This window comes from Durio zibethinus, chromosome 9 (genome assembly GCF_047325235.1).
Source record: "Durio zibethinus cultivar Kanyao isolate XHJ-2024 chromosome 9, ASM4732523v1, whole genome shotgun sequence".
NCBI lineage: Eukaryota > Viridiplantae > Streptophyta > Magnoliopsida > Malvales > Malvaceae > Durio > Durio zibethinus.
Genome location: NC_143170.1, coordinates 4,782,362 through 4,803,807, shown reverse-complemented (window position 1 = coordinate 4,803,807; position 21,446 = coordinate 4,782,362). Strand labels below are relative to the sequence as shown.

At 32.5% G+C, this 21,446-nt stretch overlaps 4 protein-coding genes across 9 annotated transcripts; 3 read left to right on the top strand and 1 right to left on the bottom strand.

The window, feature by feature from the left end:
- The first annotated feature begins 6,169 nt into the window (after positions 1–6,169).
- On the top strand, positions 6,170–7,526 carry LOC149516743 (uncharacterized). The gene has a single exon (XM_089766189.1). The coding sequence runs from the start codon at positions 6,170–6,172 to the stop codon at positions 7,190–7,192; it is 1,023 nt and encodes a 340-aa protein (XP_089622315.1). The 3' UTR covers positions 7,193–7,526.
- A 3,167-nt stretch (positions 7,527–10,693) lies between these two features.
- Positions 10,694–11,551, bottom strand: LOC111302770 (uncharacterized). The gene has a single exon (XM_022898587.2). It carries the CDS (start codon positions 11,472–11,474, stop codon positions 11,004–11,006), a length of 471 nt encoding a protein of 156 aa, XP_022754322.2. The 5' UTR covers positions 11,475–11,551; the 3' UTR covers positions 10,694–11,003.
- Positions 11,552–13,516: 1,965 nt separating this feature from the next.
- LOC111308236 (uncharacterized) lies at positions 13,517–16,587 on the top strand. 6 transcript variants are annotated; one of them, XM_089765597.1, is made up of 9 exons: positions 13,605–13,701; positions 13,812–13,838; positions 13,925–14,004; positions 14,182–14,622; positions 15,049–15,183; positions 15,267–15,309; positions 15,757–15,813; positions 15,914–16,028; positions 16,137–16,587. In XM_089765597.1, the coding sequence occupies exons 3-9, from the start codon at positions 13,991–13,993 to the stop codon at positions 16,265–16,267; spliced, it is 936 nt and encodes a 311-aa protein (XP_089621723.1). In that variant the 5' UTR covers positions 13,605–13,701; positions 13,812–13,838; positions 13,925–13,990; the 3' UTR covers positions 16,268–16,587. The 6 variants fall into 6 exon arrangements, with proteins under 6 accessions (XP_022762291.1, XP_089621723.1, XP_022762336.2 ...); XM_022906556.2 differs by lacking the exon at positions 13,925–14,004 and having other exon boundaries at positions 13,517–13,701; positions 14,300–14,622; XM_022906601.2 differs by lacking the exon at positions 13,925–14,004 and having other exon boundaries at positions 13,624–13,701.
- A 30-nt stretch (positions 16,588–16,617) lies between these two features.
- On the top strand, positions 16,618–21,263 carry LOC111308225 (protein NTM1-like 9). The gene is made up of 6 exons (XM_022906542.2): positions 16,618–18,204; positions 18,490–18,767; positions 18,937–19,215; positions 19,332–19,724; positions 19,920–20,489; positions 20,647–21,263. The coding sequence occupies exons 1-6, from the start codon at positions 18,039–18,041 to the stop codon at positions 20,932–20,934; spliced, it is 1,974 nt and encodes a 657-aa protein (XP_022762277.2). The 5' UTR covers positions 16,618–18,038; the 3' UTR covers positions 20,935–21,263.
- The last annotated feature ends 183 nt before the right edge of the window (positions 21,264–21,446 follow it).

Here is a 21,446-nt window from a genome sequence, read left to right as displayed (position 1 = left end):
GACTCCACTTTAAAGGTCGTTACATATCCAATTATATTAAATAATAAAATTTTAATTAATAATCTATAAAATATATTAAAACTATCCTAATTGACTAGACACTAATATTTGTAATAACTAATACTTACTATAAAAAATGATTGGAAGGTCAATTAGGGTATAATATTATACGATTAGGATGAAATATAATTTTGTAATTCAAATTTTAATATTAATTGTGACATTTTGTTATATATTTAGGGTTGATGTAAACATTTAATTTACATTTATTAGGATATTTAAGATTTTAATTAATATTTGTTAAAATAAAAAATTTTTTAAATTAATTTTAAGGAAATTTTAGGACGATAAAATAATTCATATCCAACGGATTTCAATCCATTTTGATCCTCTAGATATATATATATATATATATATATATAAATCGAGGTCAAACTAAAATAATGATATTTATTTCTTAAAAAAATTAAGATTTGGTTGGAAATGGATCGTACTTTATCTCAACTTGTCTTGAGAGATATATATTATTTATTTATTTTTGTATTAATATTATGTATATAATATTAATAACAATATTATTTAAAACTTTAATTTAAGTCGTTAATATAATAAAAATATTATATTTATATATAATTAATATGTAATTTATTTTAAAAATAATATTTTTATAAATATTGCACTAAATTAAAATCATTAAATTAATTTAGGGTTAGAGACAAATTATACATATATGTATCAAATCAAAGTTAAATATAAAAAATAATAATCCAATATTCGATAGGATCATAGTTAGATAAAATATTTTAAAAGTGGGGTTGGAACGAGGAAAGCAAAAAAAGCATTGATTCAACCCGTTACCATCTTTAGGAAATTTTGGAGTTAATTTACATATATAAAAATATTTCAAGGGCATTTTCATATTTGAGGGACACTTTTTATAGCAGATAGTGTTTTAGACTATTTTGTGTGCGTGTTCAATTGTTAATAAAAATCTAACTTTTTAAAGCTATTAAATTTTATAATTCTATCTAACTTTCCTTTCAAATATTGGAATTACTTTTTGTAATGACTAATATTTTGAATTAGCAGCCTTTTATTTTTTATAATTTAATAGTACACAAGGTTTAACTATTATTTGTAATTCAATCATGATGACAAACAAATAATTTTTCAGTGAATTAGTTTTATATCTCATTGAGTTTAATTAATATAAATATTTAAATATTTTAAATGAGATAAATTTATATATATATATATATATTTTTTTTTTTTTATTGTTCAATTTTTAAACTTTTTATATATACGTGGATTATATCCTTATTATATTCCGAGATGCATGCTATTATCTAGTGTAATTAAAAAAAGTAAACATTATGATTTTTTTTTTATATAGAGGATTATTAGTATCATCTCCCTTGTTTTTAAATTTCAAATAATTATATTTTAAATTAATTTTTTTTAAAAAATACAATCATAATCAAATATTATACCATTATAATTAATTGAATAATTAATTATTACATAATAATGAAGTTACAATCACTTAATAACCAACTAACAAATTAAAATATAACTAAACAATCAAATTCACATGTAATAAAACTTTTAATGTTTTAGAACTTTAAAATTCTAGGACTTCCCCATCACCACTAAGCTAAGGCCTTGTTGGCATTTTAAATTAAAATTTTAAATCTTAACTACTTGTAGCATAATCTTGATAATATTGTAGAGAGAAAAATTTATAATACTTTTAATGCATAAAATATATAATTATTGAAGAAAAAATTATAATTATAAAACAATACAATTAATTATTATTTGCTTCAATTATATATATGTATATATTTGTATTTGAAACTATAAAAGATTGATTTCTAATCACAAAAATTAAGAGTTTACCCTTCTACTAACAAACCATACTTAATTCCTTTGCTAAGTAATTCCAATATAATAATAAGGTTAATTTTAACATTATTCCGAGGGTGTTGTCCACTTAATTTGAAATGACCAATTAATTTTAAAAACTTAAAAAATGATATTAAAAATGTTAATTTTATCTAAATTGGATGAAAATTTTGACATTTTATTTGAATAAGAATGGATATGAATACTAAATTTTGAGAATGGAAAGATGATCATAATTTTGAAATATTATTAGGTATGAAGACAATATCCACATATCCCATACCCATATATATATATATATAATAAATAGATTTTGATGTAATAAATTTTTAGGGTTAATGGATTATATATTTCACAATAATCCTAAAAACTCCATTTTTGTCAAAGCCAAGAAAAGACCAGCCATGACAAACAAATACTTTGCAGCATCAATTAGTGTGGATCTAGCTTGTGTGAAAGTTTGGCTTTTCAATTCTCAAAATTCCAAATTGAGTGGTAAGTCGTAACTTAATGAGCTCACTAACTAATTAAAAATTAAGAATGAACGTTCAAAGTTGCTAAAGATGCCAATGCTTATAAGTGTTTTTTTTTTATTATATGATTTTTAATATGTTGCTTTTGTTGGGAAACTCATATTTTATAAGAGATTTATTTTAAATTAATTAGATATTATTTGATAGATAAAAAATTTATAAAAGAATAATTCTAAGAAAAAATAGATTTTTAATAAGTAAGTTTTTATATTTATAAATAATGTGAGTTTCTATAAGGTTAGATATAAAAAAAATATGTAACAGACTTATAAAGTTTTATTGGGTAGATAACCCATAGGATTAGAGAAGATTGAAATGATGTACATGTTTGAGTGGACTAGAGATGAATGATAAAGTCCACATAGATATGGTCAAAAGTGCACATGGGTATATATTTATTAGTGTTGAGAATACTCTTTAGGATTAAAAAAGAATAAGAGGGTATGTATATTTATTAGTGTTAAGAATACTTTATAGGATTAAAGAAGAATGAGAGGGTATATGTTTATTAGTCAATTCCCATGATCGCTAAGTCAACACAGGTCGATTGTCATATCATCATAAGAGAGGGTCGACATCCAAAATCTTTACCACAAAGTGAGCTTGCCTTTATCAAAGAGAGACTCGTCCAACTACCTCTATTAATGTCACATCAATGCATCACTTCACAGTAGATCAATTGGCCTTCAACTTGCCTGGATCATTAATACAACTCACACTTACTTAGGATCATTAAATTGTAACCGACAATTACCCACGTGGCCCATTCTTGAGCTCTATATATACTTACCATCAACTGTTAATTGTCGTAATCATATAATCGTTATTTCTCTCATATATAAGATAAAAAATAAGTTCAAGTATAGAACTTTTTAAATACTTTACAATTTACCTTTTTTTTTCACATAAACCTTACACACTTAACTAACTTAAGTATTGAAATGTGTTCCAAAAAGTCAACTTTGATGCCTTTTGATCATGTTTTCTTATTATAGGTCCTACTCATCCTTCATACAACCATTAAATCATCTTTCTTCCTATTAACACCCAAAATATCATCAATAATATTTTATATTTGTTTTTGTTTTCTTATATATGTATAATTCTTGTAAATTTTTAGTTATTTTAAAATTATTATTTTTTAAACTTTTATATAATAAATTACAAAATATAAACATTTTATTTTTATTTTTTTTATAAAAATAACAAGCAACAGGATTCTTCATACTCATAAATTCTTGTGGGATAGAGATATAATAAATGCTTCCCTAAAGATATGGATAAAAATAGTTTAAAATATCGAGAATGAGGATGTACCCAGGTGACACTGTATTTGAAATAATTAGAGAGCGTTTAGTTCACGAAATCTTAGATTTTAAGGAAAAGTATGATTCTTGAAAAAATATGATACCTAAGATTTTTTTCATTTTTAAGGCGTCTCGTGTTCAAATTCACTCGTTTGGTTGAAAGAAATTCACATATATTAATTTATGAATAATTTTCATAATCTTCTTAACATATATAATGGTAAGTTTTTATTAGTTTTTATTAATAATAATTACTCAAATGACAAATTATGCCTTTAACCACAAAAGAAGACAAATATTTTATTTGATTGCTATTTTTATTTATAAAATATCATTAATAAAAAAATATTGGAGATTATTTAAGGCCTTTCTGGTTGGGAAACGCCTTAAATAATCCTTTTTGTTTTTTCAAATAAATTATTTAAGGTATTTTTTTATCCAAAAATGTCTTAAATAAATGCCATTTAAAAAATATGAAATGATTATTTAAGACTTTTTTTGTCCAATACATTTTAAATAATCTCTAATATTTTTTTAAATGAGATTATTTAAGTTATTTTTATAAAAAAATGCCTTAAATAATACTCTTTAATTTTTTAAAGCATATTACTTAAATAATTCCTTTTAAAAAAATAAAAAAAATTATTTAAGATGTTTTTGTAAAAAATGCCTTAAATAATCTTTAATATTTTTTTTAAAAAAATTATTTAAAATATTTTTGGTTAAAAATGCCTTAAATAGTATGGTCTAAAAAAGTGAAAGGTATTATTTAAGGCGTTTTTGATTAAAAATGCATTAAATAATCTTTCTTTTTTTTTAAAAGGGATTATTTAAAATGTTTTTGAAAAAAAAACACCTTAAATAATATCTTTCACTTTTTTAGACCATATTATTTAAGGCATTTTATAATAAAAATACCTTAAATAATCCATTCATTATTTATAAGATTTAAGAGATAAAATATATAAAAATAGAATAACTCAGTCGGTTGGAGTATATGGTTATTAATCATAAGATTGTAGGCTCGATATTTTTTTTAGCATTTTAATATTTTTTTAAAGGAATTATTTAAGACATTTTTTAGTCTTTTTCATTACTTATAAGATTTAAAAGATTAAATATAAAAAAATTAAAGTAGTTTAGTTGGTTATAGCATATGGTTATTAATCATAAGATCGTAAGTTTGATTCATTTTTTTAGCGTTTATTTTTTATGATTATTTACTTTTTTTAAAGATTATTTAAGGTGTTTCTAATTAGAAAATGCTTTAAATGATGCTGATCAATTTTTTAGGAGATTATTTAAGGTATTTTCTGACTAAAAATACCTTAAATAATCATGTTCAATTTTTTAGGCAACAAAAATCTATAACTGATTTGTAGTCATTTCTAAACATATTTTTCAAAATAATAATAACTATTTCATAATTTTTTATTTAGGTCAAATTTAAAAATAATGTATATAATTTAAAGCATTTTTTGACTAAAAATGTCTTAAATAATTCTGTTTAATTTTTTTAGGCAGCAAAAATCTATAACTGATTTGTAATCATTTTTAAACATACTTTTCAAAATAGTAATGACTATTTTATAATTTTTTATTTAAGTCAAGTTTAAAAATAACATAATTGTTTCTTCTAAAATTCTAGAATACCACAGGGAAAGATATTTTTTATTTTAGAACTTTGGGTACTATTATGAATCTGTCATTTTTTTTTTTTAAATTTAGATCATTTCGAACCAAACGTTGAAATTAAATACCTAATAATAAAATTTCAGAAGAAAATACATTGATTCCTTTGAATCAAACTGCCCTTTAATGTGAAATATGAAAATTAATTTCATCAATAAAAATTGTAAAATAATTGGGAAAACATATATTATATAGCTCACCTTTGAGCCTATTTCATATTAATTATGTCTACGATGCAGTTATGCTTATATACGTTCACGTAGATATATAAAGGACAAAAAAGAAAAAACAAACAAATCATATCCAAGAAAACACCTGTATCAAAATAATGATCACTAATCCATGGCGATGATCAACACTAAAGATAGAGAGAATAAGGAAAAAGTTTTTAATTTAGTGACAATTCTACAAAACAAGGGGAAGAGCCTAAAACTTAACCCATCTAATTAAAAAAAAATCATTTTTTTATTTTCCATGTCTCCTGCAAAGTCTACAAATGGACTTTCTCTGTCTGCTTCTTACTGTTTCAAAAGACAATTCTATTTTAGTAATTGCGTCGATATAAACAACTGGACTTGGCCTGCAATGGAAATCCCAATATTTTAAGCTCCAGGTTTTGCCATTTCCTTTGTTGTCTACAAATGGCATACCGAAATACCCTTTCAAAATCCACAATTATAAGAAATCTGAACCTCGGCTACTCAGAGGTTCGATAAAGGAGGAAAATTAACTATGGGGGCTCCTGCCAGTGCTGATGGAGCCCATGGCAAAAGGAAGTCATCGTCCAGAGGACACCATAGGTTCGTTGGAGTTAGGCAGAGACCATCAGGGAGATGGGTGGCTGAGATCAAGGATTCTTTGCAAAAGGTTAGGCTTTGGCTTGGAACTTTTGATACTGCCGAGGATGCAGCTCGAGCTTACGACGATGCTGCTCGGGCCTTGCGTGGAGCTAATGCGCGCACCAACTTTGAGCTACCTCAGCCAGCTTCAAAAACGCCTCGCAACCGCGTCTCGCTGGATAACATTCAGCCTTTCTCGTTTGAGGAAGTCTGTGGGACGGGAAGTGATGCTGATGGGTTTCTTGGTGCACTGAAGGCCAAGTTGCTTGATGGCAAAGGGCTTAGAGTCCTATCACCTGCTAATTGTTCTGGTTTGCAACCTAGCGTTGGTTCTAACTCTACCCATAGCAACAATAACGTAAGCAGAGAGTCAGGACCGATAACTGTGGCTCCTCAAGGAAATGGAAACATGAACCCTGTTCAGGGTCCTGCAAATCCTGGTTCTAGCAAGCCAGACCTTGTCCTAAATCATGATCATGAACATGATGATCAAGTGGCTGCAGGTCATATTGGGGTTCAGTGGCATCAACCTGGCCAAAGCCAAACTGCATCTGTGGCGAGCATGATGTGGTCCAATGAACCGTCATATGAAACAGCATGGGGCGAACAGATGAACCAAGTCCATCCGAATGGATTCTTTAATATCACCACTTCTACACCTACCACATCTACATGGCCACTTTCCGGGGCCCCTGAATCAACGATGGACTTTTCGTTTTCGGACCAGTGCCCAATAGAGTTGCAAATGAATCTGAATGGCAAAACAAATATGGTGGGCATGCCAATGACTCAAATTGATGGAACAACAGGAGTTTGGCCATCCGAGAAGCATTTTGTGCACTGTGACAACAACGGTTGGAGTGGTGCTAATGGCTCCTGGGATCCTTACCTCTATGTTTCCTCTGTGCTTGATTGATATCAGCCTATCACAGATTCATCATAATTAATGCAACGAAATTCTTTCATTATCTATCTTCTTTAAAAATTGTACAACAACATTCACCAACTAATCATTCTTTACTTTGTGCCCATAGAATCCCAATTAAGATGTACTTTGAATACTTTTCGTTGGGAAAAGCACTAAGAATGTACTAACAATTATATACACTAATAGGCATAAGCATCTAGTTATTACAGATTGTAATTCGTTCCCCTATTCTTAAAATCCATTTTATGATTTATCCAATACTAATAAAATATCTTTCATAGAAGAAAAATGTTTCTATAACCTTAATCTGATAAAGTTCATATTAATAGTGCCGTAATTTAGAATGAATAATCAAATTATAAGCCCCGTTTTTGCACTTTGATAGCTCTAATTTACATTTTTTTTATAAAGCAGCAAGAGATTCCTAAACTTTATTCAGTACATCTTTTTTCGAGTACACTGATCTAATGAATTCATGGGAAATTACATACAACTAAAAGCTGCTATATTAACATGGAAAGTAGGATGCCTCAATCTTTAGACTTGCATGATTTTACCCAGCTGATATTTTGGTAAACTTAATCACAATCTGCTCTGCTGTGCTCCGCTGTCTGCAGGATGGAGAAGTCTATCAAATGAAAATTGATACTACATTAATCCCTAAGATTCCAAGAGGAATGACAGATGTGTCCAAAATCCAAATGCTGAAGAACATCTTGATTTGATTATGGGCTGAGGTTCATGGTACTAAGAAAATTGATAATGACCCCTTTGTATAGTTTTTCCCAACTACTCAAAATTTGGGGTGATCAGACAACATAGGAGTGTCCAAAACCAGGGATGAAAATTAATAATAAAAGCTGTCTACCAAAACTGGCTAACGAAATCCGAACAAAAAGGTTTTATTCCTATATCCATACAGGATGCTATCCATGATTTTTTCTTAGCTCATAGCTTATGTCATCTCAAAGTGGAAACAAGAGTGTCGCTTGATGTGGATAATTATGTTTGTAATAGGAGTCCTAATCATTGTCGGATGCGAAATGTTGTCCTAATCCGACATATGATCTTATTTCTGTCTTTTATTTGGTGGGAATAGCTAAGAGTGTATGTTTGGAGTAGCTGAGTATGGACCAAAAGCTTCTAGTCTTGGTCATTATCTGCACTAATAACAGCTTACAAGATTTTGTAAGGGCAATCTCTAAAATGCACCACAACTGAATTGCTTGCTGGCCATAAAATCTTGACTGGCATGACGAACATTGTCTGAAAATTAAATATGGAAGTGAAGTGGACATGGATTAATGCTTCGATATGTTGCCAGAGCTTGGCAAAGGATTCCAAACTAATCTCCATTTGTTTGAAAGGATCAGTCAAAAGAAAGTGAAAAGATGAGAATAATTATTAAACTACTGTCAAAGTTGGGTGCTTAAAGCATTGAGGTGATTTGAAGAATTTAATCTTGCTTTGTTCTTACTGATTCCGGGGTACTCCATCTATTTAGAGCTACAGATGTCTGTCTCAGCTATGCTACTAAGAAAATTGTTCACAAACAAAGAGAGGTTGCACCACCCTCACCTCGGCTCTGTCGACTGCTGGATATTCTTCTTTGGGGCAAGAACAAAGAAATGCAGAATTGTGCACCAAAAATTGCGCAAGAAGCCAAAAAGATCGGGGAACAGGAGGTTCTGTTACAAGTCATCACAGTTTCTTGTGCGTCAAGTTGTCCTGAGGCCGAGTAGCATTTAGCTGCCTACCATCAACTTCAATATTCATGTAGCATTCGAATAACATATTAATAAATACCATCGAATATGTTTCGACTTCTCTAGTTATTGTTCCACAAACATAGAAACCAAGGAGAAATCTGCTTTACCATTTTAGCGATGGATGCACAATTTAGTCCCAGGATTGAGAATCATGATATGCCACAACGTTTATCAAGTAAAAGTGAGAAAGAAGATTAAACATAGTATCACCCTATCATTATTTGTATATATTTGGAGGTAATAAAGGTAATAAGGAGAAAACATAGTGATAAGGTACCATAAAAATGTGATCTCCATAGTTTGACGTGCTTTTGGTATAAAATAATGTTTGATATAAGATAATCATAAAATGATTAAATTATTGTGTTTGGTAAATATTTAGTGATTCTATGTAATACTGATTTTGAATTATCAAGAATGATCAGATCATTATCTTGAAAGATGATCTAATTCTTACACAAAAATATAAAAACTTTTATCATTGAATTGAAGTGATATATATATAAAAAAATAGTTAATATTATCCATTTAATACATGAATTAGAAACTTACTTATTCTTGAAATAGTATTATTTTATATTATAAATTTTTTGTATTTTCAAATTAATATTAATTGCAATATTTTAAAAATAATTTGTGTTTTTTTAAAATTTTTTTTAATATTTTATATATAATATAATTTTTTTCTTTTATTATGAATTTAATAGATTAGCTTTATTTTAAAATTCAAATTTTTTTTATTAATTTATATTATCAAAATTAATTTACCTATCAATAAATATATTTATTAATTTAATAATTTAATTATATTTTATTATAAAATAAGTAAAATATTTCTAATATTTTACAACTTATTATCTTTAAACAATATTAAAATTCTTAACCTAGGTAATAATTACAATATATATGACTATTTTTCTATTTTTAGATAAAATAATATTTGATTTTTAGTTATACTAAACACAATTATTTTTAATTCTTAAAAATTAATAATTGTTAATAAAAAAATAATTTTAAATTACGAATGATAAGATCACTTTGATAATAAAATGATCTTGTTGGTTTTATTATGATAATCTTATAAAAGATACGAATTTTTTTTTTAAATAACCAAATTACATAATGCTGTTTTCCATGGCAAAACCATGCTTGTGCACTTTATAGCAACCTTGCTCCTGAATTTTTCGGATGTACATTTTCATCAAATACAATCTCCCACCCTCGATCAATGCTTATTTTTTGGTTACATCAGGAGAACAAAGCTTTAGCACAAGTAAAGAGGAGGGAGAAGGCTTGGCTCGAAACTAGGCCTTTGATGTTGATTTAAGGTATGTATAACGGTAACTTTTCCTTCAGAGCCTACATGGTTCTAAAATACAGTAATAGTTCCCCTTTGATAAATTAACTTTGAAATGCAGTATCTGGACATGGCGAAGCAATTGCGAGTTTTTTGTTCTTGGATTTCAACTGAATCCAGATTGCATATCAGGCTTTCGTAGACCTTGTAAACCATGTTATGACTTATATATAACAGGGTGAACAATGATGCAGCATCTGATATCTCTGAGCCACAACAATGTCCACAATGTCATTTTGAAGGGCTCACAAGAAACAAGAGAGATGGAACATTAAAAATTGCAATATTTATCCGTATAAGAGAATTCATCAGAATAGATCATCTCGTTCAATTGATGACTCAAGAATATGAGTACGTATGAACTTGAAAGTTAAACACTTAATTATTATTAATTTGTATGGTTGACACCATGGCTAACAATCATATGCATGCAGAAACAACTAAATCGTACCTATATCAAAGACATAAACAGGAAAGAAACATAGTTTTGCTATGGGAATACGCGGATTCCCTTAGTCTTTTTTTTTTAATCTTTTTTCTTGCTGTCACGCAAACTTAATCTTGCATAGTAAAGCAATACAGAGATTTATTTTATGCAAGTATCTTAACTTAGACAGGACTTCTCTTCAGTACTTTTGCACCGAGTTATAGCTGCAATTTCTTGTTCATTAACTTAATCGGAATGTTCGCTTTCGGATGAATCCTTCTCTCTTTTCTTCCCTCTCCTTCTGGGCTTATCTTCTGGCATCTGGCCCTCTTGATCAAAAGCATCCGAGACGTCCAAATGGACACCTGGATCATTGGTGTTGTAGCTGCTGTTGAGCATGATTGAATTGTTCACAGATTGGAAATTGCTGTTCACGTAGGTACTCACTGCATCAGGCTCGCCAAGTGAAATTCCATGGGGACTGGATTTCTCATCCAACTCACTTCGCATTGTGGCTCCAGCATTGTTTCCAGCTAGTGTGATAATTCTCACACCATGCTCATCATCATCATCTTCATGGTGGCTTGATCCCGGTTTATGAATGCCAGGTATGCGGCGAGTTATGGCAGAGACCAAGTCTTTGATATCTTTGTCAAGTTGTCTATGTTTATCACCTTCATTAGTGGACTGGTCAGGCTTGCTTGTTTCGAGAGTCATTATTTTGAAGAAAAACAAGGTTGGGTTGGGAAGGAAGAAATTGGCTGTGATGGGCAAATGTGATTTTGAGTTGGAGCTCAAACTGAAAACATTAGATATAAAGAGTAGTTGTGGGACCAAAACTATTTGATGGAATAAAGAAGTGCCTTACATGGCAATTCAAGGATTTTAATTTATTCCCCGTTTAAAGGAAGGGGATTGCTTGACACTTGGTTAAAGTCCAATAGACTATACTTTTGTCACTCTCACGTTCTTTGATTTTTCATTCAAGTGATTTGAAGGGAAAGAATCATTCTGATGTTGAAGTGATTTAACAATTGGTTTCAAGTGATTTGATTTTTATCCATGGAAGTTGAATCTTTGAACTTTGATAGATCATAAATGTTTATTAAGCCTGGCCAATTAAATTTCCAGGTCAAACCAGAATAGCGCATTTCCTCCGCAGAAAAAGAAACCTCAACAATATTTGAGCGCCCTAGGCTAGTTTGACTCTTAAACAAGATGGATATTTCGAAATAAGCATTTTCTTTTTTTTTTTCTTAGATTCCAACTAGAAAGTGAAATGTTGAATTAATGCAAAATTTTTGTTGAATTATGATTTATATTAGCAGATTAGCAATTTTCCTTTGGGTAATGGCATTATTGACAGAAGAAGGTCTTGTTTTTGTTCTTTGAAAGGGCTATCAAAACATTCATGAAAATGCCGTGGAACCTGTTGCTATCTTCAGGTTACATTTCAGAGAAATAAGAATATTAGAAAGATGCCATCCTTGTTCTAATCATTTAACAAACGCGGACAGATTGCTGCATCAAAACCTGGGTTCAATTCTTATGTCTCAAACTTGGCACGAAGAGTAAATTCCTTCACCAGGCAACTCGGTCCATCTTGTGGGAACATATTTGGGACATGAAGAGGATCTTGGGCCTGTTGGCCCGTCTGAATTTTGACTTTGTCATTTCGAAAAGTCTGAAGCAACTCCTGAGTTGGGCTACTTCTATCGTAAAAACCAGAAGCAGACCCAAGTATGCAACTCCAGAATTATTGAACAACAACCAACAGGCAACTGCGTGTGACCCTAAACCTGCTGCTTATTGCAAGTGGTTTTTCTTTTCTGTTTTTTTAGCGTTCAAGTTTCAACTCCTATTGGCTATTTCTTATTTTCTTTAATAAGGTGAGCAGTCTCCAATTCTTCCTTAATGCACATCATTATTGGCTGTCCCGATAATGGATGATTAAAAGAAAGAACACAACAAATCGTTGCCTGCCTTGGTTTCTTAACATACCAAACATGCAATCTACATTTATACCATATACCCGTTTTATAGGCAGATGTGATGGGCTGATTATCATCCTCAATTTCCCTTGTGAACCAATCTTCCTTGCCCTTAATAATGAGTCAGAATACTGTCATTTTCATTGTCATTTTCTGATTTCCTGCCAACAAAGCCACTCTTTGTTCCGACACATAACTTTTCGGAATTTGTTAGCCACTAATAACATTTTGTATCTCTTTGTTTTGACACAATACCTATTCGGAATTTGTTAGCCACTAATAACATTTTGCAAATAAGAATTGAAAGGTCAGTGAGTGATCCAAAATAGCCAAAAACCTTCTATAACAATAGAAAGATTAAAAACTAAAAATTTAGCCCGATAAAGTTCAATGGATTTTTTATAAGATTGATATGGGTTAAGTTTCGAACGGATTTTACTTGTTTCGAATTCGATCCGATATTATATAAATAATATTCGATTTGATTTGATTCGAAATTAATAAAATATTATTTTTTAAATATAAATATTTAAAAATATTATTATATAAATATAAATAAAATAAATAAATAATTAATTAAAAAATAATTTTTTATATAATATCAAGTTGAATTAAATTTACTTAAAATTCGAATTCGATCTGATCTAAATTATTTCATAATTTTAGTCGACTCGAAATTTGAATTTCAAAAAAATAAAAATCCACCTTGTAAAGATAGATAATGTCGAAACTCCTTGTCGGGAGGCGTTAGATCGTCGATCCTAATTTTTTTAAGAGCAAAAAACCCAGATTGGAAGATGCTTGCAAAAAAACAAAGAGTGACACGGAATGGCGCGGGTCCACTTTTCTCCAATGGCGTTGCGTTATTAAACAAAACATTCGTCGTCTGTTGGTTAGCCAAATTCGTAATTAAGTTACATGAAATTCTGAATGGAAACTGTCAAATTCGATTGGTCAGTATTCTTTTTTCTCTCTCCCACTTGCTTGTATTGTTTCTTGTTCCTCTTTCTTCTTATTCTTTGCTGTTGCTTCTTCAACTCTCAACTGTCAACAAACTCTACAGAGATTCAAAGTAACAAACATTCTTCAGGTACATGCTTCTTACCTTTCTGTACAGAAATTTCAACGCCTGTTTCTTTTTTTTTTTTTAATACCTTTTGTGTATATATTTGTCAGTGCATACTAAAATTTCATTTGGTCTGAGCCAATTTCGAGGCTGAAATTAAGTTTTCCATCTTGTTGATGGGTTATCTCTGGTGGGTTGATTTTAGTTTTATAGTATTTTAATAGATTGTTAGTTTAGAATCAAAGAAATGAAACTATGAAAGTGTTTGTTGCATTCTGTTTCAAGCATTTTGAGGGGTTTAAGCTTGTCGTTTTACAATTTTGCTTGTTAAAATTAAGTAATTTCTAGGGTTTTGATTGACTGGTAGTTTCGAGGAGTGTTTTCTTTTTTTGGAATCAACATTGAGGGGGCTGCTGGGAAAATTCACGAGAATTAGATATTTTAGAACCAAAAGGTGTTGTGTTAAAGCTGTAAATAGCGATCAGATGCAGAATGAAGGTTCAAATGGGACTAGCACCAGAGCTGGTGACCAAACCAGTAATTTACCTGAACCTGACCTTGAGAAGCAGGGAAACATCCCAGTGTTGCCCGAGGAGGAAAGACAGCCAGGCTCAGTTGGGGGTTCAGCTTGTGAGGCAAATCCTACATTGTTAACCATTGCGGTAATGAAGGGCGAGTCACATGTGACTCAGCAGCCACTAGCTAAATTATCAAAAGATGTAGACTCCATTAAAGAGGAATTGCCTCGTGTGGCTTCTCCAAAAAAGGGGTATTTCTCGAGGACCACTAGTTCTCATGAGCAATGCAGGTACGTTATACTTATTCTGCATCTTCCACTAATCATACTTCATCGATGAATTGTTGGGGTTCCATAGAATTCATTTTCCTAAGCATTTCCGTTGCCTTGAGAGTAGTCTTTTTCCCTTGTTTATACTTTCTAAACATATTATGTACTAATGGAGTGTGTATATGTTAACTCCTAGGTTCTGTTTCATTACAAGATATCAAAAACATGAACTGTAAAAAGGTTTTGGTGACATTAGATCCCTGTGATTAGGCTTCAGCATATGCTTCAATCAGATCATCTTATGTGTTGTGGCAAGTCAACAATCTTAACTATAACATTTGTTAGCATGATGGCCTTTCAGTTCTTGAATTTGTTTTATGGAAATTAATCTTGAAAACAATCTGTAGTATCATGACTATGACTCATTACATCTTTATTGTTCTTCAGAGTTTGTCAACAGGAGAAGGAAGAAGGTCTTATAGATCTTGGATGCCAATGTAAAGGTGGTCTTGCAAAAGCACACCGGTCTTGCATTGACACTTGGTTTCGAACAAAAGGATCCAATGAATGCGAGATATGCCAGTAAGTTCTTCAAAATTTGATTTTCTATGTTAAATTAGTTTATTTCTAACATAATCATGATTAAATTTACTGTTTTCATGCAGAGCAGTAGCTGTAAACGTGTCAGCTCCAGACTCCGAGACCAGTGTAGGTATTCTGTGCTTAAGTGAAAGGGCTATGGATAAGTTTGCTTGTTTCATTTAGTCATAGCCTACTAGATGCAAGAAGTTTGATATCTTCTTTGGGGGTTTGGTTTGCTAACAAGAGTGTTTCATTTCCTAAACCAAATTAAAGCTGGATAATAAAACAAAGTTGAAGATAGAAATCGGCTGTGTATGAGTGTTAGTTTGTTCATTTGGCTACTATTGTGCATGCCTTATACAAATTGGAGAGAGAGAGTGAGATGAAAGACCCATTGAAACCCCTGTGATTTTGCGTTCTAGCACTTTAAGAGCATTAGTAATTGATGATATTGAGTTTTGATCCAAAGAAAACATTGAAAACTGGTGCTGCAGCATTCTAGTATGTTTTGTGGTTTATTTGTAGCATCTCATAATCATGCCTATGGATTCTCAAATTTGTTTCATGGTGCAGACAAATTACTGGGTTTGGAGGGTTGATCCAAGCTTTACGCCACATGACCTTGAAAGGGTAAGTGGATAACTGCAGCCAGTCTACTGGGATCTTACTTGTTCTTGAGAAAATTCTACTTGTCTTTGTTAATTTTGCATCCAATCTCTCCTTATGACAGGGCTGTTTTAGTCCATTATGGGTGGCATTCTCAATCCTTATTGGTGGTCTATTGTTGGATGTGTTAATATCCATTACTCTTGGTGTCTCTGCACTGCCTGTTAACATCTTAATTGGTATGTACACCTCACTCATATTCTTCCCATACTTGTTTATAGAAATCTCATTCTTAACAGGTAGCTTTTATGCTTCATGATGTTGTAACTTGAAGAGACATTGTACAGGTGTTATTGTTGTCCTAGGACTTGGAACTGCCCTTCGACTTGCACTGGAATTCTGCCATGAGTGGAGTATTAGGAGAGCCGTGCAAAGGGCAGAAACAAATGCAACTCTTGGTTACCTTCCTGCTTTGTAGGTAAATCTGTGTATGGTAAAATTTGAGTCTACAAGCCTATTATTGAGTTCTTGTTGTTTGGTATATAGTGTTCACTGTTCAGCTTATGATTCTGGGAGGGCACTAGCACTCACATTTATACACGATGATTCAGTTTGAGACATTCTCCTTGAATGGTTGGAGAATTTATACAATCAAATTGGATGTGGAACTTTTGTTTTGGATATGTATCTCATCGTCTCAAGTTTCGGTGATGAGGGGTTTTGTATGAGTAATTTTGTTTCCTGTAATTACATTAACTATTAATAGTTGTTTTGAAATCAAAGGGATATTATCCTGGATTCGTGCAGTGGTTTTTCATAATTTGTATTGATATGTGAACCGAACAACCACGGGAAAGCAGTCTACAAAAAAAAAAAAAAAGGTCAATTCGATTTCCGCTGCTTTTGATGGAAGCTGCATTCTTTTGACTTGAGTGGAGCCTGATTATATTGAACAAGCAGCATCGCCACTTGGTTGTTGTTGCTAGGTTAATGTTTGGGTTCTCTTCTTTATTTAGGAAAGAAAAACTGATTAGTAGAAATACTGTTTTGTGATTTTGCTGCATCTCCTTTGCCATAGTAGAAGACAGGATGTAGTAATGTAGTTATAATTGCAGGGATTAGAAGTACAGACAAGATTGGCTTTATACGGTACGGAGACACGTGCGTGTGCGAATAAAGGTTATGGCTTCCAAGGCCGGCCGAATCTTTTCGATCATCGAAGTTAGGAAATCATTTTCAACCAACTTGTTTCAACGGTTTATGTTTGATCTCTCTTGAAAGTCTTGTCTAGCATTTAGCAGTAGCTTAGTGGCAGACCAATGATGGATATCCAAGCGGACAGGACGATGAAAACCAGTAAGCACTGGAGCCTGCGCAGGTCTTTTAAATAAATTAGACGGACGTAAATATTAACTCGTGATTTTTGACATCACCAAGTAAAATAATACGAAGCATGTAAATGATCAAACAAAAATCTGAGGTAAAAACTACAAAATCATAGACGGAGGCGGGCGCACGACTCTCTTTGAAAAAAAGATCAACCCAGCAGCTTTTGGCTCAGTGGCATGCCTTTCGGCGTCTTGGGAGGATTGGTGGAGTTTGAGACGTAATTTCCTCCTCATGTCAGGTAAGCCCTGTAAATGGTGGGATCAGGTGGGGTTCAGCATAAGGTAAAAATATAGGCTAGGGGCTACAAAAGGTAGAAAAAGCAAAAAGCGGCCATTACTGAGGTTACTTTTTTGCACAGTAAGAAGGAAGGCTTGAGGGATAAGCTAAGCACAACATAAAAGCGTTGGAGGGGTAATTTAGTAATTATGCGATCTCGTGCTTCATTTTACGCGGTATGGGAAAAAAGGCGCAGCCCAATAGCCTGAATTTGCGGTCCAAATTGGTTATTATAGGCTGCGAGCGGGTCTTTCGTCGTCCCTTGTAAACGCATGAAAATGGTTAATCAATCCAATGAATGGGACAGCGCCACAGCCGCAAGCCAGCAAGCACGGACAAGATCACGTGAGAATCACATGATGTCTTTGACTTTATTGGGCTGACTGCTTACCCCTACGAGGAAGGAGGAGAGAATTGCCACCAAAACGAAAAGGAAAAGAAGCAGCCTTGGCTAAGATAACGGAAGAAGGTGAAGAAGACAATTTTAGTTGCGGCAGAGAGAGTTTGACTTTTTTTTTTTAAAGAAAACTAAGAAAAAAGTTGTGGTAGTAGAAATTGAGTTTAGGGGATTAGCAAAGGCGAAAATGGCAGTTTTAACGAAGGAAACTTTACCTTTAGGATTTAGATTCAAGCCGACAGACGAAGAGCTCATCAATCACTACCTTAGATTGAAGATCAACGGTCGTCATTCCGAGGTCAAGGTCATTCCTGAAATTGATGTCTGCAAATGGGAGCCCTGGGATTTGCCTGGTATTTTTGTTTTCTTTTGCGATTAATTTAGTTTTACTAAGAAAACAAGAAGAAAGAAATTATTGGGTGAAGAATTGTTCTGAATCTTTGATACCTTAACTTAGCCAAAGCGTCAGCTTTAATTCCTTTATTCCCCAATACATGAAATAATATAGTTCATAAATTTGATTCCTGCTTTCTGCCACTGGCAATTTTTGGTAAACCTACTTACATGCTAAGAATTTTTAATATTCCAAAATTAGTCAATTTTTTATTTTTATTTTTGGATGGTTGAAATAAATCCAGGACTGTCGGTGATAAAATCGGACGATCCGGAGTGGTTCTTCTTCTGGCCGCGTGACAGGAAGTACCCCAACGGCCATCGTTCCAACAGAGCAACGGATAAAGGGTACTGGAAAGCCACGGGTAAGGATCGAACCATCAAGTCTAAAAAGTCACTCATCGGCATGAAGAAGACCTTGGTTTTTTACAAGGGCCGTGCTCCGAAGGGCCAGCGTACTAACTGGATCATGCACGAATACCGTGCCACCACCAAGGACCTTGATGGCACCGCCCCTGGCCAGGTTTTCTTTTTAATTTTTAGTTGTTTACAGTTTTAAGTTACTGCAAATATTATCACTGGCTTAAAAACTTGTGCTATTCTTAGTTTTATGGTTTGATTAAAAATCCAAGAAGAAAAAGTCAAAAGAGAACCGGAATGATTTTATAACTTTGAGCTTTTCTTTGTTGCAGGGTGCTTTTGTTCTATGTCGATTGTTTCATAAACCAGAAGAGAAGAATGATATTGTGAAGTATCATGAAGTAGAACAAATTGGATATTCTCCTACCATGACAAAATCTTCTCCTGATGACGCTTCATCCGATCTTCTCCAAGATAATATGTCATCTGAGACACAAGCTCAAAAGCCTGATGACTTAATGCTAAATGGTCAAGTAACAGGTGACAGCAGCTGCAATAGTCATATGACTTCTGATTTAGAAGATAATGCTGCTGACGAAACTGTGGTAGAGGTGAGAAGTGGATAATTTATCTATACTTTGGCATCGTTGCATTCATCATCATTTTTTCTTGACTATATTGTGTTGTGATTCTTGACAAGAGACTGTTGTCTTCCTTTTTAACACAGAAATATCCGCTTCTGGGAGACAATTCGAATTTGTGTGAGCCTAGATTTGGTGAAATTGACTGCAAAGTTTTCTCGCCAATGAACTCATATTTATTTGAAGATCTTCCACCCTTCATGGATTCTCCTTATGCAAGTGATTTTGGCCATGATCAAAATGGATTTCATTTCCAGGATGGGACTGGTGAACAAGATGTATCTTTCTCATTGTTGGATGAGGTCTTGAATAACAATGATAACTCCTATGAAGAATCAAACTGTCAGAACTGGGTTACTGGAACTGAGATACCTTTATCTGATAATGTATTCATCTCAAAGACAATTCCACCAGAAACCTCCTATCTCAAACAAAACGGCATATACAGTGACGCAGACACAGAAATGCCACAACTACAGGTAAAGGAATAACTTGCTACTAGCTTTTATGTTATTATATAGGTAATTAGCTGTTTTTTCTTTAGTTTTCTGGGGCTTTACTTCTGGTTTCTGCCTTTTTTTGTATTTATTGTTACGATTTTTGCTTTTGAGGCAATTTGATTTAGTTTACATTGGATTCTAACTTATGTTTGATAATTTCAACTTCTTTACCAGTATGAAACAGAGATTGGAGCTCGCAAGTGGTTTGGTGGGCATATTGATAATAAGGAATCTGTGCCAATGCAAACTTGCTTTGAGTCTGGCCATACTCAAACAGAACTTTATGACCAAGAGTTTAGAATTGGAAATATTGGTGGTCTTGGAAATTATTCTGTTGGCCAAGCAACTTCATCCACTGATTCTCCAATGGGTAATATTAATAATTTGCAGCAATTAACCAGTCTGAAGAATTATATGAATAATGGTGGTGATCTTGATGGTGGAACTGGAAATAAGACTAGAACCTACCAGCCTCTGCAACAATCAAATTCTGAAAACTTTGGAACTCTTGAAACTGGAACTGGAACTGGAACTGGAACTGGAATCAGGATTAGGACCCGTGGACCTCAGCAACGACCAAATGCAGACAACATCGTAAACCAGGGAACTGCTCCAAGAAGAATACGCTTGCAAATGAAGCTTTCTACTGGGCCAATGAAAGTTTCTGCAGGCTGTGTTGATGACGGCAACATGAGAAGTGCCAGCCTTGGTGAAGAAGAAGAAGTTCAATCTGCTCTAACTGAGGTAGGGTAACCAGGAAAAGCTAATTTTGGGCGCTGTTGATATATTGAAGTGTATTTGTCTTACCTTTCTTTGGGTTTTGTCTAAGGGCAGGTATGATATAGGTTTACTGAATTACATTTCACTTGGTGAGAAATATCTTTCAATGCTTTCAATGCAGGTCACACAAGTAGAAGCTACGGGACAGACTTTTGGCTCTGATGAGTCAGAGAAAGAGAACCAATTACTCAAGTTTGATGGCAGCGATGATATTGCTGAAGAATCTTCTACAAAACTGAGGCAGAGGGTGAAGCAAGATGGTAAGCATCGTAGCAGCCAAATGGGCTCATCAGTGGTGGATCCAAAATCAGCTCCGATGCATCATTGCGCAAGCTCCCTATTAATTCTCGTTTTCACTGTTTTCATTATTACAATCTTGTTTGCTCTTGTCATGGGAATATGGAGATGACTTAGATCTTCAATTCTTGATGTTGTTGAAATAGGCTGTAGGTAGGTAGTCCATTTCCCCGCTGCATCATCATAGGGAATATGATCAGGTTCTGTAAATTGTATCCCATGTGCATGCCTATGCTGTGAAGAATAGGGAGTACTGTGTACAGAAGTTACGCAATGGCCTGCCTTTTTTACTGTTGGCTTATAGAGTTTGTCTTCATATGTAGGTAGGTAAGAGTGTTTTTTGTCATATTTCTGTACCTTCCCTCGTCAAAATTTTTATCGTAGCTTCTGTGGTAGATATTAGATTTGAAAAGAAAATTGCAATTTCATCTTTTTTTCCTATTTCTCATATCAAATCAAAAATATATTTTTTTTTCATTTTTCTCTCTTACTAAATCAAATGTAAATGTTGGGACTTAAAAGATTTTGGGGTTTTCCTATCTCATATGTTGTCTAAAACTTAAATTTTTGTGACTTACAGTCAACAGTATCGAATTCTAAGAGTGCCACCGTGCCAAATTCTAA